Here is a 17,940-nt window from a genome sequence, read left to right as displayed (position 1 = left end):
GATATCGGCTCACCTCCCCGGTTCTTCCATATGCCTCGGTTCCAGCACCAGGCACCTCGTCAGCTGTTCTACAAGAGGCCGGACTTTGCCCAGCAGCAGGCCATGCAGCAGCTCACTTTTGATGGCAAGCGCATGAGGAAAGCTGTCAACCGCAAGACCATTGATTATAATCCATCTGTCATCAGATATCTTGAGGTATATTTCTGACAAAAAAAAAAAAAATGAACTACCACAAAATAGAACAATCTTAATATTTGGCAATTTACTGTATTTCAGAATCGATTGTGGCAGCGAGATCATCGAGATTTCCGTGCTATTCAACCAGATGCTGGCTGCTACAATGACGTGAGTGTTTCACTACTACTACTTTGGTTAGGTCTTGTATGTTTTTCCTTCAAGTTCATATATCTATTAAAATAATTACTTTTCTTGCAGCTCGTTCCTCCAGTTGGTATGCTTAGTAACCCTATGAATGCTGTTACGACAAAGTTTGTCAGAACCTCCACCAACAAAGTCAAATGCCCTGTGTTTGTTGTTCGAGTAAGTGTTGAGCTTGCATTTTAAAAAGTATGTTATGCTAGTTTGATGCTTGATGAATTGAAATGCATAATTTTGCTGTATAACCAACATTCAACCAAATTCGTTGGTTGTTCTAAATCTTTCAATATCCATTTCTTCCCTTCTTATAGTGGACTCCTGAAGGCAGGCGACTTGTAACTGGTGCCTCCAGCGGGGAGTTTACTTTATGGAACGGGCTCACATTTAACTTTGAGACAATTCTGCAGGTAACCAGAGACCATGTTTTCGATTTGTGGCGCACCACCTTGCCTCATAACCTCATAAGCTTTCTTAAAGGCTCTTGTTTATTTATCAAATTTTCTTCTATTCTCATAGGCTCATGACAGCCCTGTCAGGGCAATGACCTGGTCTCACAATGACATGTGGATGTTGACTGCCGACCATGGAGGTTACGTGAAGTACTGGCAGTCCAACATGAATAACGTCAAGATGTTCCAGGCTCACAAGGAGGCGATTAGAGAGGCCAGGTCTATACACAATCTACCATTTTCTGTAGTTAACCCAAGCCTGTTACTGCCCCTGCAGTGGCAGGGCTCTGCCTGTAGGGGGCTCTCCTCAGTGCTGTCAGTTCTGATATACTCTTCCCTGTGCTGCTCAATGTTCATGTCCTTTATTATTGACACGTGTGTGTTGTTGTTGCAACACTGCATTTATTTGTCACCTGTTGTGGCTTATAAGTTATGTATCCTCATCTTTTATATACATAACTACTTTGTACAGAAAAGGTGTATTTTTCACACTTTTAAATAAAGTATTTCCAATTATTTATATTCTAAGGTGATGACACATGCAGTCTAGAATAAATAATAAAAATAAAAAAACACACGTTCGTTAAAAAGACCCTTGGGGACTAAAGTGTTTGTTGGAAGGGTTTATGGAGCCTCCATATTGGAGGTGCTGGACACTTGTCCTTGCGCTGGTGTTATTGTAGGAAACCTACACAACTCAGTTCACAATGGTTTAACAATGAGACAGGAGATGTGCTGTCCCGACTGGCCATCAGAGTCTGTGCCACACTTTCAGTCAGTCCCTTAAAACAAGTCTTCCCTAATAAAAGTGCTGCCTCGAAATAAAGATTTTTAAGAATAAATAACTCATTCACTTCAATACAACTCTGTGGGTATAAATGCACATGGCAACGTTTTCATTCACAGTGAAATCTAGGTTTATGTTTCACTGGCACTCCCTTTCATTTTGTTTACTCAGACACAATGCAGAACATGTAACGTTCTTTCTGATGCAATAAAATGCAGTTTCACCTACAATATTTTTTTAAAAACAAAGAAGAAAGCCACAAATTTAAATCCAGTGTCATCAGTTTATACAAATGGCTCATGGGTTGAAGTAAAACAGGCTAAAGAGAGGCTTTTGCTCACTTCAGTGGTTCATTTCTATTTTTTTAAACATGCTTTTAAAAATTGAGTGCATAGTAAGAACATTTGTCCACTGTGGTTAACACTTGTGCTTCATGGTGTTAGGTGGTGTGATAATTCTGCTTTATTTGTCTGTAGAAATAGGAAAGTAAAGGTGTGTTTTTGGAGGTCAAAGGGTGAGTTGGTAAACTGAGGCAGGCTCAGTTTTACCAAATGTTTGAACCAGATTGTGTGCCCTCTGGAAGGAAGAGTGCTCTGTGTGGAGATGATGTGTTCAAAACTTACATGATTGTGTTTACTGATCGAACTAGACAAGCAAATACCTTTTTTTTTTTTTTTTTTTTTTTTTTTTTTTTTTTATGCTCATTCCTATTTCTCATGTTGTACGGCAGGGCTCAGAATACAGGGAAATGTGTGGCTAGTTTTAACTTTTGCAATCATTTTTGCTTGTGTGCTGTCTGAGCAGCCCACATACTTTTTTTTTTTTTTTTTTAAATTAGAGATGTATTAAAGCGAGAATGATAGGACTATAGGGTGAGCTGTCTGCTAAGGAGATGGATGGTTCCTTGTCAGATCAACTCAAAGGGCCTCTGTAAGATGTCCACCCCACAGAGAACTGCTATGTTATCCTTCATTGTTGATTCTCTCCCTGCTGTGTCTTCAGTTTCTCTCCTACGGATAATAAATTTGCCACTTGCTCTGATGATGGAACTGTACGCATCTGGGACTTTCTGCGCTGTCATGAGGAAAGAATTCTGAGAGGTATGTTATATAAGATGTGGAGATATTCACAAACGCTTTCTTTTGAACAAAATTACGCTGTCATCTGGGTTCACAAACACAAGTCTTCACATTCTTTCACACAAATCTGCACACTACCATGGGCTGTCAGTATCAGTTTTCCTGTTCTTTTTTTTTTTTTTTTTTTTTTTTTTTTTTTTAAGCAGTTAGCAATTTAAATAAATATTTATTAGACCTTATGTTTAAGATTATAACTAATTTTTTACTGATATTTTTATAGTATCTATTAATGTTAAAAAAAACATTGTTTTCTGTATGTTAATAGTGCTTTGTATCTTTTTTTTTTTTAGCAATGATTTTATTTTCTTGTGGAAATTTAATGCACATAAATATGGGAAAACGTTTTTGCTTTCTGTGTATGAGCATTTTATTGCGTGTTATCTTTATTGTTCCTTCCAATCTATGTATGTAAATATACATTTCTTGAAACTGTTGCATCTAATAACCCTGTGTTTTATGCATTATAGTCTTGTGTACTGAACATTAATAATGCAGTGCACTATTGTTGTAGTACTACTGCCAAACAATCTAAAACAATCAGTTGCAGTAGAAAGGTTTAGATATTTTTTCTAAAATATTTTTGTTTCTTTTATCAAACAGATTATCAAATCTAGTGATGATCAGTTATCTTAAAAAAATCTAACCTTTTTTCCTATGACAAAAGATTCTCATAGTTTAACAGAATTAGCATTAAACCATCTCTCGTCATGTATTAGGATTGAAAGCTACATTGTAGTACAGAATCAATATTAAACTTAAGTTAGCATATAGCCTTTCCAAACTGTCACTTGCCTGAATTTAAAAAGAATTGTTCCTTCTGTCATAATTTGAAATAATTGTTTTTATTACAATGTAGTGAAGAAGAGGTATTTGTCTCTTTCAATACTAACAACATACTCATTTATGTATGCGAGACATATAACCTGACCTGTCACCATTTTGGGGAAAAAAAAAAAAGGCCATTAGTTGACAAATGACTGGTGGGACCTTGTGGCTTTTAGTTTTAGTTTGTTTTTATTGTTGATAGGGGATTAGGTGGGGGATTGGGGGGGTTGATTGATTGGGTGGGGGATGGGGGAGTGGTAAAAGTTATAGGGACAAAATATCCCCACAAAGATGGCAATATCCCCACAAAGATGGCAATATCCAAAATCCTTGTCCTTTTAGGGACATTTTTTGCTCCCCATGAGGAAAACTGCTTATAAATCGAAATAAGTTATGTTTATTGAAAAATGTAAAAATGCAGAAAGTTTTCTGTGATGGGGTAGAGTTAGAGTTAGGGGATATACAGTTTGTACAGTATAATAATAATTTTCTATGTAAAGTCCCCACAAAACATGAGTGTGTGTGTGAGAGAGAGAGAGAGAGAGAGAGAGAGTGTGTAATGCAATGAATTAATGTGAGTGACTGGGTGTGGAAGTTTTGTGATTAAAATATAAAATAAAACTTTTTTTTTTTTTTTTTTTTTTGAGTGCATTAGTAACAGACACTGCAGAAAGCAAACTTTGCTGTTTTGCTTTATTGATTTGGGGTTATTGGGTGTAGGTTTAAAAATTGTAAGCTTTTGTCCTATAACAACTCAAGCCGAGTAGTTTGTGGTCAAATATTTCAACCTCTCAAAATGCATATATTATTTCATGCTAGTTTGCTGGAAGGTAGTTTGAAATTTGCATCTATGTGCACTTCATTAGGGTACCTGTTGAGCCAGAGACAAAGTGCCCTGAAATTTAACATTAAGTAAATAGAAGATATTATTTTCACCCAGTTTATGATCTCCTTATGATTGAAATAACAATGAATTAAAGCAGCTGTCAATTTAGCAGAAAAATGTTCAGACTTAGGACTGTAATCAAATAAAGTACTGCATGAAAATGCAAATAACATACATTTGTTTCATACATTTGTAAGATGTTTCACAATATATAAAATATATCTCCTCAGGTTTTTTGTTTCCGAATGCTACATGTCCTTCAGCTATGGCACTGGTCCCAGTTGCAGTGATCTGGAATGGGCCTGATTTGTATCAACAATAGAAATAGGACTCATGCTTTTTTTTTTTTTTTTGAGTAGTTATTTTTAAATAGATCTCACTGATTTGCATAAAAACAGAACACGCATTCTTTCACAACAGAAATTTTCAGTCTGTTTAACTAGGCTTTCTTCCTTTTCCTCATGTTTGTGCAAATACACAAGTGTTTGTTCATCTCTGTCAACTAAAAATACAGCTATTAAGGATTCATGCAGCTTAATTATTCTGAGCAATGTGTTTGTGTCAATCACATGATGTGCCCTTTAAAATAATGCTTTTATTTGATAGTCAAAGTGGCTTATTTGTCAATATGAGTTTTACGAAATTTATTATTTTGCTATTTCAGTGGCATATAAAAACAAAACATTTTGCTGGCTGTTACTTAGGCTGGCTTTGCTTATTATAGAATTGTAATAAAATATTATGCCATATGATGCATATAATGTAATGCTTAATTTATGATCAAAAGTAATAAAAGTGTTACTCTTGAGTAACATAATATTTCTCTAAAAATACAAAAGGAAAATATGTGCAAATACATGTTTCTCTTTTTGTGTCACAAACTCATTCAGAACCTACTTGTGTTTCCAGGTCATGGAGCAGATGTGAAGTGTGTTGATTGGCATCCCACAAAGGGCTTGGTGGTGTCCGGCAGCAAAGACAGCCAGCAACCTATCAAATTTTGGGACCCAAAGACTGGACAAAGTTTGGCAACACTGTAAGTTAGTGTAGTGGCAGAAGTCAGTCTTTGTCTCTGAAGAAACTTCTCGAGTCAGGAGTTCCAGGTGGCAAAAGAATAGACTATTTTTTCATGCAAAAATAGCCAAGATGCCAGTTGATCATCTAACAATTTAACTCAGAACTCTCATTCATATACAGTCTCTTCCAACTTGTTTACACTTTGCTTAACCAATGGTCATTTGTTAGGTTATCTTAAAATGTTATTAGTCCATCCCAAAATAACAGGTGCACATCTTAATCTTTCTTGCATGAACACTCCTACACTTATCTCAACATCAAAAAATATCTACTAAAGGGAGACACACAGTACACTCTATGACCTGAGGCTTTTTCTGAGGGCTTCTGAATTTTACACTGTAGACTGAGAAATTAAACATTTCCTATATGTTTAATAAAATACCCGTTAAGAAATATGCAAAGTTAGCAGACCGCTGTGAGACAGGAAAATCATGTAATCTTTGTACCATGCCCAAATCGTAACAAGTGTTACTGAGAGGTATTAAGCTATTTAACAATAAAAATGATTGTTGCTGCATTGAAAATCCTTTTATGCTAAATTGTTGGAGTACTTAAGTAAAAGCAGTTAAAGTGGGGCTATTAATCTTTCTGTTGTGTTTTTTCCTCAGACATGCGCATAAAAACACAGTTATGGAGGTGAAGTGGAACCTCAATGGCAACTGGCTGTTGACAGCGTCACGTGACCATTTATGCAAACTGTTTGACATCCGCAATCTCAAAGAGGAGCTACAGGTTTTTAGAGGACACAAGAAAGAAGCCACAGGTATTACAATCCTAATGAGAATGTTTTTGAATGGCTCTTGTGCTGGTGTTCTATACTTATATTTTTGACTTATGGTTGCAGCTGTAGCCTGGCACCCAGTTCATGAAGGCCTGTTTGCCAGTGGAGGTTCTGATGGATCGCTGCTATTTTGGCATGCAGGGTAAGCTATGTTCACATCCTCTCTGTACCATATATTCATATGTGGTAGCTTTAGTCAAAATTGAATACTTTGTAGAGTAGTTTTTAACTTTGTTGTGTTATTTGACTGCTAATGTGGTTGAAATATTTTGCTAGTGTGGAGAAAGAAGTGGGAGGAATGGAGATGGCTCATGAAGGAATGATCTGGAGTTTAGCCTGGCATCCACTGGGCCACATCTTGTGTTCTGGGTCTAATGACCACACCAGGTGAGTGAGTGTAACAAAACTTTCATGTGGTTGACCAAAGTGAACATTCAGAAACAAATAAATTAAAATCCAGCTCCAGTTTGCATAGATTTAGCTTATTGCTCTGCAATCACTCCCTCAGCAAATTTTGGACAAGGAATCGGCCAGGGGACAAGATGCGGGACAGATACAACCTGAACTTGTTGCCTGGAATGTCAGAAGATGGGATGGAATATGGTTAGTATTCCGTGACCTCTTGCAATTTAGAAGCCCTATAGGGGATGTACATATGAATTCATAATGTTTTATCTTGGGGTAATTCTAGATGACATAGAGACCAATAGTGTTGCCGCCATTCCTGGCATGGGGATCCCAGAACAACTGAAGGCTGCTATGGAACAAGAACAAACTGGTTAGCACACACATACATGGTCATAGTCAATATTTATTGATATTCATTGTAGTCATGTATAGGTAATTGGTTGGTTATTTGATAATTGGTGTTGATGTGCTTAGGAAAAGAGATGGCAGCAGAGCCTGAGATGAGCATCCCAGGGCTGGACTGGGGAATGGAAGAGGTCATGCTGAAGGACCAAAAAAAGCCCCCGACTAAAAAAGTTCCTTATGCAAAACCCATTCCAGCTCAGTTTCAACAGGTCGGTATGATCAGCTTATACATACGTTTTGGCAGCACTGCCAGACATACTGTGGTTTTGATCTTATGGATACATTATAATTTGGCTAGTTGTGTGTCCCTCACTTTTTATTTAATTCAATAGGCCTGGGCAGAGAATAAGGTTCCAGCAATGCCTCCTGGAGAGGTTCCAAAGGAAAGGAAGGATGAGAAGAAAGTAGATGGCAAGAAGAAGACGCAAGCAGAGATTGAGCAGGAAATGGCTGCCCTTCAGTATACAAACCCAATGTTGCTCGAGGTCAGCAGATATGCTTTTTGTTTTATAGCATTGTGCTGTAAAAATGTGAATCATCACTGTTTTGTATATCAACACTGGTTAATTAATTTGATAAAGTAATTATTTTTGTCTATAGCAACTAAAGATTGAGCGAATGGCACAATTACAAGAACAGGGAATGCCTCCCCCTGCTGGACAGTCAGGGCCAGTGCCGCCCTTTCCAGGGCAGGGTGGTCCGATGCCCCCTCCAACACAAGGCTTCCCTCAATCCATGCCTCCACAACAAATGCCGCACAACATGCCTCCAGTGGGACCAGGTGGAATACCTGGTCCATTCATACCTCCAGGCCAAATGGGTCCACCCGGACCTATGCACCAGGGTCCTCCTCCACAGGGCATGATGGGACCTCCAGACATGCATGGACCTCCACGTCATCCTGGCCCTCACAGGAACATGGGACCCCAGGGTCCTCCTGGCATGCCACCTGGTCCCAGAGGTATGCAAGGACCTCCCCCTGGAGGAATGCCCCCAGGTTCTGGTGGACCTCCAGGCAATATGATGGGACCACCACCACGAGGACAGGGGCCGCCACAGGGAGGTATGATGCATCAGGACATGAGGGGGCCTGTGCCTCATGGAAACATGATAGGCCATCAGGGACCTATGCCAGGGAGTATGATGGGGCCTCCACCCAGGACTCATAGCAATATGCAGGGCATGGGAAATATGCATGGGATGGGGCCTCCTCCAGGGGGTATGCATGGACCACCAAACAGCATGCAAGGACCTCCAGGCAATATGCAGGGCCTTCCACCATATTTGCAAGGCAAACCACCACACCTGGGTGATGGAAACCGAGGACAGTTCAACCAGGTGAAGAAACCATTGAAATAAACGCATCCGTGAATGTTTAGGACAAAGAGATGTAACTGAATAAATGTCAGGGAAGCTTCTATTGCTTAAATTTTATGCATGTCTTTCAGGGACAGAATCCTGGGCCTCAGTCAATGATGCATGGAATGGGACAGCAGGGTCCTAATGGGAAAGGTAATGTTCAGCCTTTTGTGGGAAGAATAGTTACTCATATTAGAGATGCAAGGTTCTGGATAAATTGAGAATCAAGATTGTTTCGAACAGAGATCACGATTCTCCCACGATTCTGAACGGACAACCAAACAAAATAACGCAATTTTACTACAGGTTTTGACAAAATGGTAATTGCTGCAGTCTATTTAAAATGTTTAATTAATCTGAATTATTTAAAAAGACTTGGTTTGAATGAATGATTCAATGACTCACTCATAAATACTTCACTTATTTCATTGCTGTATGAATCAGCATTTTTTAACAAATCTCGAACCTATGAAATGGATTTTTTAACCACCTTCTGGCGTAATAATGTAATGATACAATCGTTATTTGATCGTTACTTTGAAAAGGTGCTCTATTTTGATCACTTCTGTAGACATCAGTGTTTTAATCAGAACTATAAACTTTTATCCTAGTATTTCTGTGATTAATATGAATATTTGTATCAGAAATAATGATACTTTGTGCTTGAAAATACTGTGAAGCTGTTTCATGCCTACACATGAAATGCTTTCTCTGGGTCAGTGGCAGCACCAGCGCAGATTTTAATGTTCTGGTGTGATTTTGTCAAAGGTTTAATAGACACAGGCGAATCGTTGTCATTTAGGAATGAGAATGTGTGGGTGTTTGAATCAAGATCGCAATCTTTTAATGATTAATTGTGCCGCTTTAACTTGTATGCAAGATGGTTAAAACAAAACTAGTACGTGAGAGTTAATAGTCACTTATTTGTGCTCTCCCTTTCTGTTTTTGTCAGGAGATGCTCCTCGAGGACCACCTAACCACCACATGGGACCCCCACCAGAGCGACAAGGCCCAGGAGGACCTGGTCAGGGCTCAGATGGAGGCCAGTACTGGGGTGATGATGGGGGTTATCAAGAGGGCTGGAGAAGAGGCCCTGGGGGTCCAGGACAGGAATACTCTGGAGGTCACAGAGGAAGCTCTGGAAGCCAATGGGAGGGCCAGGAAAGGTTTTCTTCGCATGATGGAGAGTACATGGGACACGACAGGTATGCTTCATTCAGCACAACATGAACTTATATAAGCTGATTTTGTTAAATTGCCAGAGGATCAGAATGTGAAATTTGTGTCTGGTGACATCTTTACAGGTATGATGGTTATGAGGGTTCTGGTGAGGAATTTGACCAGAGGCAGAGACGGCCACCACATGGAGATGATTCGTAAGTGTTGCATGCTGAGATTTAGCCAGCAATTGCTTTACTGTGTTCTGGCAGAAAGAAATAAATACATGTTATTCAAAATAATTCTTAAGACTGAAACACTGGACACTAAAGCCTGGGGTATGCTTCCTTTTCTGCCTGCCTGTTATGTCTCACACAAAGTTGAGCTTTCAGCTGTTTCAAAGTATACTCTTTTAACCATGATCTTAGGGCTGCACGATAAATCGTAATCAAATCGAAATCGCGATTTGGCTTAGTGCGATTATGACATTGCAAAGGCTGCGATTTTTGATTATATAAATATGTACACAGCGTGTGAAGAGCTGCTCTGTGATCAGTAGTAAATGAAGCTCCATATGAGAGCACTGCATTAGAAAAAGCAACACACGTCAAACATACAAACTTTCCAAACATGAGAAGCCTTTATGAACTTCTTTTCTGTTGGACAGCCATCACGATGGACGATGATATCGTCCATCGGCACAACCCTAGGTTTAATATTTTTATTTAGCAATAATGATCACAATAATAATAAAAATAATTAGTCAAAATAATATATTAGCACAAAATTTCGGGCCAAATTGTGCAGCCCTACAAACAAGCAAAACAAGCCTGGTATTGTTTCTAATTTTTTTTTTTCATTTGTTTTATAAAATCGCATTTTAAATCGCAAATCGCAATTTTAACCAGAAAAATCGCAGTTCGATTTTTTTTTTTTTTTTTTTTTTTTTTCTCCAAATCGTGCAGACCTACATGATCTGATCTTTGACCAGAATTGCCAACTGATTGTCAAATACTTGATTTTTATTGTCTGGCTGTGAATGTACAGATACCGGAGGGGTGGCCCAAGTGGACGTGGTGGAATTGGGGGCTTCCAAGATGAGTATGGCGGAGATGAGAGCTTTGATTCCCAAGAAGACATGGGCCAAGGATGGGGAGGTAGAGGAAGACCGCGTGGTGGGCCACCAAGAGGAGGTAAGACCTATTCCATTCACCAGTCCTTGAGCTCACGTTGCGTCCATTAAAACTGAGGTGTCAGGTTTGAACATGACATCTTTCTTAGGTGGTGTAGGAAGAAAGGGGCTTCTCCCAACTCCTGATGATTATCCCTCTCACTATGAAGGAGGAAGAAACCAGGAGGGCTGGGAGGGAGGGCGAGATTCAGGTAGAAGTGCATGAAGGGGATGCCAATAAATGTTCTTGTTGTTGCAGTGCAGTAAGACATGCTTGAGCAAATTCCCATTCGTTAACTAAGGCCATAAAGCTGAATGCACACTAAAATGATTTTAGCCCACGTCTGTTTACACAAACCCTTTTTTTTTTTTTTTTTTTGAGATCTGCAACAACAAAAAAGTCCGATCTAAGCCAAATTGACTGACAGGCCAGTTAGGTGTGAGGATTCCAACATATTATGTGACTTGCCTCAGAAACAAGGACATCTTTTAGTGTAAGCAATGTAGTGAGAGCAGTGACATGAAATTACCAATGAGATGACAGGATACCATGGGATCTGTTTTAAAACATTAAAGGGTTAGTTCACCCAAAAATGAAAATAATGTCATTATTACTCACCCTCATGTCGTTCTACACCCGTAAGGCCTTCATTCATCTTCGGAACACAAATTAAGATATTTCTGATTAAATCCGATGGCTCAGTGAGGCCTGCATTCAAAGCAATGACATTTCCTCTCTCAAGATCCATAAAGGTACTAAAAACATATTTAAAACAGTTCATGCGAGTTCAGTGGTTCTACCTTAATATTATAAAGCGACGAGAATACTTTTTGTGCACCAAAAAAACAAAGTAACGACTTCAACAATATAGTGATGGGCCGATTCAAAACACTGCTTCGGAGCTTTGCAAATCTAATCAGTGACTCGGATTTCCTATCAAACGGCTAAACTGCTGAAATCATGTGTCTTTGACTCACTGATTCGATTCGCAAAGCTCCGAAGCAGTGTTTTGAAATCGGCCCATCACTATATTGTTGAGAACAACTTATTTTGTTTTTTTGGCGCACAAAAATATTCTCGTTGCTTTATAATATTAAGGTAGAACTACTGAACTCGCATGAACTGTTTTAAATATGTTTTTAGTACCTTTATAGATCTTGAGAGAGGAAATGTCATTGCTGTGAATGCAGAAATATATCTTAATTTGTGTTCCGAAGATGAATGAAGGCCTTACGGGTGTGGAACGACATGAGGGTGAGTAATAAATAACATTATTTTCATTTTTGGGTGAACTAACCCTTTAAGTATTAGACTAATAATATGAAATGTAGATGACAACAGGGTATAGTTTGTGGGCATCCTTTAACCTTACTTAGAATTCTTTATGAAGAATGGAATGCCCTGCCCATGTCTGTCTGAATTGCTCCATTTCATTTCTTTGTTGTTTAGATTCATTTTTAAGCACAAAGTAAAAATCAAAACTTACATGGAGCCTAAAACTGCCATTGTGTCAGCCACTTGAAAACCACTTTTTTTTGTGGATGTTTTCATGAGAAAACTTATTACACTATATTTCAAGGCTCTATTCAGGTGGATCTTCTTTGAAACATCATCTACACATCTACATGTGTCCACGTGCTTCAACAAGACAACAGATGTTGCATAATATTAACAGTAAAGCAGTTTGGGGAATTTTTTTAGGCGTCTAGTGTACTCTTGGTGTAAGATTTATGTAAAAGCATTTGTGGTGTTGCATAGTTCATGTTGGTGTGTATGTGTGTTCAGGTCATGAGAGTTATCGGGATGGTCAGCGGCCAGACCACAGTATGCATGACAGTCCTTCTCCAGCCAGTAGAGAGCGTTCTTCCTCTCTACAGGGAATGGATATGGCCTCGCTGCCACCACGCAAACGGCCATGGCATGACGGACCAGGCACTGGTGACATGGACTCCCCTGGTGCAGTGCCTGATGACAGAGGCGCAGGTGAGGGACAGATAAGTGACAATGATTTTGTTTACATGTAAAATGCATAATACGGCATTCTGCTTACTAACATTATCCAACTCACCATAGGTCGACCGTCACCAAGAGACGAAGGTGGGTATGGGCCTCCATCACGGGGAGGAAGAGGTGGTTGGGGACGTGGTGGGCCACCTAACCCAAGTGGTCCTGGTCCCAATGTGGGTCCAAATGCCAGACGAGGGGCTCAACGCGGCGTTATGCGAGGAGGTCGCGGGCGGTAGTAATAGTACCGCCTGCTTCTCTGGGCACAAGGAGGCAAAACCACAATGAGTACAGGGGACAACAAAGAACCACACATGGCTACAATATCAGCTTCCTTGAGGGTCTGAACAATTATGCAGGCTTGGACATGTGTCTGGAAGCACTTCAGTATAAATCAGCGTGGAACCCTAATTGGTGGCTAAGGCTTAGCTTTTTCTCTATGATGTATCAGATGGAAGGTGGTGGGTACCAGTTATCCAGGGCCAAATGTTTTGGCTTATGATGCCTCTTGCCACCTGCTTGTTGTACTCGTGATACATGGGATTTGTTCTAACCTTACGTCAGTGGTGAGAATAATAACTGGGGGCACATCATGGTATGACAGGAAACATCTCTTGTAATGGACTTATGTTTGTGGTCCAGGAAACTTGATGCATGGTACAACTCTCTGTAGATGCTTAAGAGATGTCCCTTCCTTGCACTGAGCAGCTGACCTGCTTTGTGAATCACTTGGACAATGGCAACTGAATTTGTACCAGCACCTGAACCCCCTCTGTCTTTTCTTTTTTTTTTGACCTAAATGATTCTGATGTATAAAACACATTGTGTACCATTGAATTCCTCAGTCAGATTCGGTCATTCAGCAAATGCAAGTCAGTCTAGGTAAATAGCTGTAGGCATCATCGTGTCTATTACTAGAGAAAAATGGTCTTTTGACTGTTTCGTTCCCCCAGTGACTCAGCGCTGTTTAATTTTTTTTTTTTTTTTTGTAAAATAATGGAGATAATCTTTCTGTAACTTTACCAGGCTACTCTGAGAGACGACGCTGCAGACTTTGTTCCTATGTGTACAGTTTGTCACAAAATTGTCATATTGTTGTCTTTTTTTGTATGAAACCATAATAGAATGTGCAAAATTTATGTAAACTCTCTGCTCTTGTCATTACTTTAGTTTCACGCACTCCTTTGTGATTTTTCTTACACTGATTATGAGGTGGGAGTATCTTTTGGAGATCTATGTTCCCTACAGAAGTGTAGTCACAAGACTGAGATCCTTTATTGGTCACATTATCTTCTTGTGAATTTGCAAGTCAGTTCACAAAACTTAAATTTTCATATGAACTTTGCATGAGCTTACAGTTCCAGTCTGCCACAATTGCATGGGTATGATTGGAAGTCAATGGAGCAAAAAGTCTAGCTTGACTGTTCGTTAGGTTCATCCCACCTTTACACACATGTATTTTTTTTTTAGCCTTGATTGATTCAGGTATGTTGTTTAGAGTTCAGTCTAAACTTGGCAGGAAGGTAGGATCACCAGAACAGAGCAGCACTGCTTTGACACTGTCTTTGACATAAAGCGACAATAAATCTCTCAAGCTATCTCTTCCATAGTTTTTGTTCTAACCAACCACGGAGAACAACACAAATTTTTGGTTTTTATTTCACATTGGGTAGCTCTGCCCACTCAAATCTTTTTCATGAAAAAACAATTTTATCTGGCAAAGCATCATGAAAGTCATAAATAGAAGGTATGCTTTTTACATTCTTCATTTGCAGTGGTTGCATGTGTGGAAGACTGCGCAAACGGGGAAACTCGTTTTGATTGGCTGTTTTACATCATACCCCATTTTTGCATTTGGTGTGAACAGACAAATTTCTTGTAGCTGGAATCTTTTTGTTTCGGGCCTGGTTACGACATGGTGCAAAACTACACTTTTTCAGTTGTTAATTCTATTTGGGTTCTATTTTGTGCAGTATCATGCCTGGTAACCTGCTCACACTGATATCTGATTTGACCGGAGAAATATTACTCATGAATCATCAAATAGAATGACAAAGGAAGAAACATCTCTCAATTTTCAAAAGGAAAACCATTACAATTGCTTGCTGTCTGGAGAGCCATCATGGAAGTCATGAAAATACAAGGTGTTTTACACAATACAATACAAAGCATACAAACAAAGAACTCAATCACCCTGTTCTGAATGTCTCAGTTTTTTCTTTTTTCCCCTTGTTGACTGACACATTACTCACCAAAAAAAGGTCCATTGTCAATAGTGTATCAATGAATGAGAAACCGCTCACACACATAAGTCACTTTCAAACCAATTAGCTTTCTGTTGGTAAACGTCTGCCCGCACCTTAATAACATAATAAATTTCAGTTGGTTTTCAGATTTTTTTTTTCTTTCCCAAATAGAGGGAAATAATATTAGCGGTTCTTAAGGTCCAGTCACATTTACCATTCCCCAGTGAAATTTCACAAGCAAAATCCAGTTATTTCAAAAGGAATTATTCAAGCAATTTGTTTTGTGTGAGGGTGGAAAAGTTCCTCATCCTTATTTCGCTCGTTCAAGCTGTTCACACGAATTTGCCGCATTCTAATGTGACCACATCTTTACTCTCCCTTACGTAAAACGCCTGAGTCAACTCATCAGCTCAGTAAAAATTGATGCTTCTTCATTTCCTCGCTCTTCCGTCCTCCAGCCTGAGACCCGGAAACTGATCAAAGTTAGCCATCTTGAAGGACATCTCAATTCTCTAATTGCACTGCGAGGAATGAGGAGTGAGAAAGCTTCCTGAGGAGCTATAAGCGAGGATACACAGGTGTATCCTATTTGGAAGTCTTTCTTGTCAAGAAACCTGACTCACGTTCTCCTCCCCCTTCACGTCTTTCACAATTTTAATTTATGCTTTACCTTTGCAGTTCAAATAAACCATATATCTCACATATTTCAAAAGGGCATTATTATGAATTTCTTAAATAACCAAAGTTCAACAACATAAGGGCAAATCCTCGAACGCAGCTGATGACACTTTGAAGTGACGCTTGAGTGATCTGCGTACATTCCAATACACAAATAACATTTTCTTCGATTCCTCCATCCTCGTTTTCCTTGCATCCTTCACTCACATCCTACAGGGGGTGGAGCTGAGACGCGAGGGCAGGAAACGTGGATGCACGAATAAGAATTGAGAAGCACCCTATGTATCCAACATGTGCAGCACTCAAAGACCAGGAAAGAGAACCACTACTATACATTTTTGTCAACTGATCTGTCCTTAAATAAATGGCCTATCTTACTTCAGATCCCAGGTGAAAAAAAAGTACACTTCTATAATGTACTTAAAGTGCTCTATTTTCGCGCACTAATTTTGTACTTAAGTACTAAAGAAGAATTTTTAGTATATTAAGATAATCTTAAGAACATCTAAGTGTGCTCAACTGTGCTATTTTGAGACGCCATGAAATATGAACTAAAATATGCTTTTAATATAATATCTCTGTATTTAAAAAATATATTTAGTTACCACTTGTAGTACACTATGGGTTTAAATGGTTATAAGTGGTATCTAAATACATTTTTTAAATAAAGAGATAGTATGTTAAAAGCACATTTTAATTCATATTTCATGGTGTCTCAAAATAGCACAGTTGAGTACACTTATATGTTCTTAAGATTACCTTAAGAAGTAAGAAGAATTTTTAGTATATTAAGTACAAAATTAGTGCACGAAAATAGAGCACTTTAAGTACATTATAGAAATTTACTTTTTTTTTTTTTCACCTGGGGACCTAAGGGCACGATGTAGAGAACACAGAATAAGATGTTCATTAAGTTTATTTATAAAGTTAAGTTTCAAAAGCAGTTCAGAAAGTTAAAAGGCAAGTAATATAATGTTTTGGTCATATATATGGTCCTTGTCACGATGAAAATTACAAAATGTCATCATTTCTATAAAAAAAAAAAAAAAAAAAAAAAAAAAATAATATATATATATATATATATATATATATATATATATATATATTACTAAATATCCCCATCCACAGAATGCTGCCTCACACTGGATTCCTCTGTATAGGCTACAACCAGATTTTCACAATTAAATATGGCTGTACCAGACCAGTCACTCCACAAAACAAAAAAAACAAACAAAAAAAATCCATGTTAGATATTGTCTGTTGCCTAGTCCGTGAGTTCCTTGGTCATATAGGCATGGTCTTACCAGTCATAGTCCTTTTAATAGCGGACGCTGCCATGCCACCCACAAACCTCATCCCGGCACTCCCACCCGGCAACAAAGCCACGATGTAACCCACAATAGCAGCAATCTGAAGGCAGGCTCCGAGAGCGGTGAGCAGCGTGCTGTGAAGGCTCAACGCCGCATACAGAGTGCCTACCAGAGAGCACAGATACACCGCGGCTCCCGGTGTGGGAGTTGCGATGAGTTTACTTGGTCCGCGGAGGATCGCCGCCCCGATGAGCGCGAACACGGAGCCGAGCGACCACAGCAGAGCGAACTTACGCGCCTTCAGCAGGAGTAAAGGAGCATAAAGTGCCGACAGTCCGAAACACAGAGCAGAGAAGAAAATACACGTTCCGAACGCGATCAGTCGCTGGGATCGACTCATGCCTGGCAAACATGGATCAGGTTCTGAAGACCACGGCCACGAGAAGCCGCTGCTCGATCCTTGGCCTGATGACGCTCCACGGCTGTTGGATCCAGTGAATGGACTCGACCACCTGCCGAACCAGCTCTCTGGCACCGAAGCAGGTTCATCAATGTCTATGGCTGTGCTGGAACTGGACTGTGATATCGTCTTCGCGCCGCTTTTAGACTGAGCCAAATATTCCTGAAGCTGTCGGTTTAATTCAGCCATTATTCACTCAGAAGTATATGGAACGAAAACAGGAAGTTGTGGCACTATGATGACGTCTCGCAGTGACGTTCCTGTACACGACGGAAGTACAATTTTAATTAAATATTAGAGTCTCTAATAGTCTAACTACAATATATATATATATATATATATATATATATATATATATATATATATATATGTAATAATAACACTGTCTATCCTGCAGCTCGTTGTGTGTGTGTGTGTG

The 17,940-nt window shown here is 39.2% G+C and overlaps 2 protein-coding genes across 4 annotated transcripts in view; one reads left to right on the top strand and one right to left on the bottom strand.

Annotated features, from left to right (window-relative positions):
- Window positions 1-16,817, top strand: part of wdr33 (WD repeat domain 33) — a 19,875-nt gene extending 3,058 nt beyond the window's left edge. For 2 of the 3 annotated variants that reach the window (XM_051916636.1, XM_051916627.1), the window contains exons 2-23: window positions 1-195; window positions 277-345; window positions 436-540; window positions 690-785; window positions 895-1,046; window positions 2,617-2,714; window positions 5,374-5,500; window positions 6,150-6,304; window positions 6,386-6,464; window positions 6,599-6,709; window positions 6,831-6,925; window positions 7,014-7,100; window positions 7,205-7,344; window positions 7,468-7,620; window positions 7,736-8,473; window positions 8,584-8,647; window positions 9,447-9,699; window positions 9,799-9,870; window positions 10,700-10,845; window positions 10,934-11,035; window positions 12,610-12,807; window positions 12,898-16,817. The exon at window positions 1-195 is cut by the window's left edge and continues 28 nt beyond it. In XM_051916636.1, the coding sequence (XP_051772596.1) occupies window positions 1-195; window positions 277-345; window positions 436-540; window positions 690-785; window positions 895-1,046; window positions 2,617-2,714; window positions 5,374-5,500; window positions 6,150-6,304; window positions 6,386-6,464; window positions 6,599-6,709; window positions 6,831-6,925; window positions 7,014-7,100; window positions 7,205-7,344; window positions 7,468-7,620; window positions 7,736-8,473; window positions 8,584-8,647; window positions 9,447-9,699; window positions 9,799-9,870; window positions 10,700-10,845; window positions 10,934-11,035; window positions 12,610-12,807; window positions 12,898-13,067 (3,405 nt within the window). In that variant the 3' untranslated portion in view covers window positions 13,068-16,817. The remainder of the gene's footprint in view (window positions 196-276; window positions 346-435; window positions 541-689; window positions 786-894; window positions 1,047-2,616; window positions 2,715-5,373; window positions 5,501-6,149; window positions 6,305-6,385; window positions 6,465-6,598; window positions 6,710-6,830; window positions 6,926-7,013; window positions 7,101-7,204; window positions 7,345-7,467; window positions 7,621-7,735; window positions 8,474-8,583; window positions 8,648-9,446; window positions 9,700-9,798; window positions 9,871-10,699; window positions 10,846-10,933; window positions 11,036-12,609; window positions 12,808-12,897) is intronic. The other variant, XM_051916642.1, reaches the window with a different exon arrangement.
- On the bottom strand, window positions 14,470-17,835 carry sft2d3 (SFT2 domain containing 3). Its single transcript, XM_051916679.1, has one exon. The coding sequence runs from the start codon at window positions 17,709-17,711 to the stop codon at window positions 17,037-17,039; it is 675 nt and encodes a 224-aa protein (XP_051772639.1). The 5' UTR covers window positions 17,712-17,835; the 3' UTR covers window positions 14,470-17,036.
- Between the last annotated feature and the right edge of the window lie 105 nt (window positions 17,836-17,940).

The sequence above is a fragment of the Ctenopharyngodon idella genome, chromosome 2, assembly GCF_019924925.1.
Source record: "Ctenopharyngodon idella isolate HZGC_01 chromosome 2, HZGC01, whole genome shotgun sequence".
NCBI lineage: Eukaryota > Metazoa > Chordata > Actinopteri > Cypriniformes > Xenocyprididae > Ctenopharyngodon > Ctenopharyngodon idella.
The sequence above is the reverse complement of the archived record's forward strand: the minus strand, read 5'-3'. Positions and strand labels throughout refer to the sequence as shown.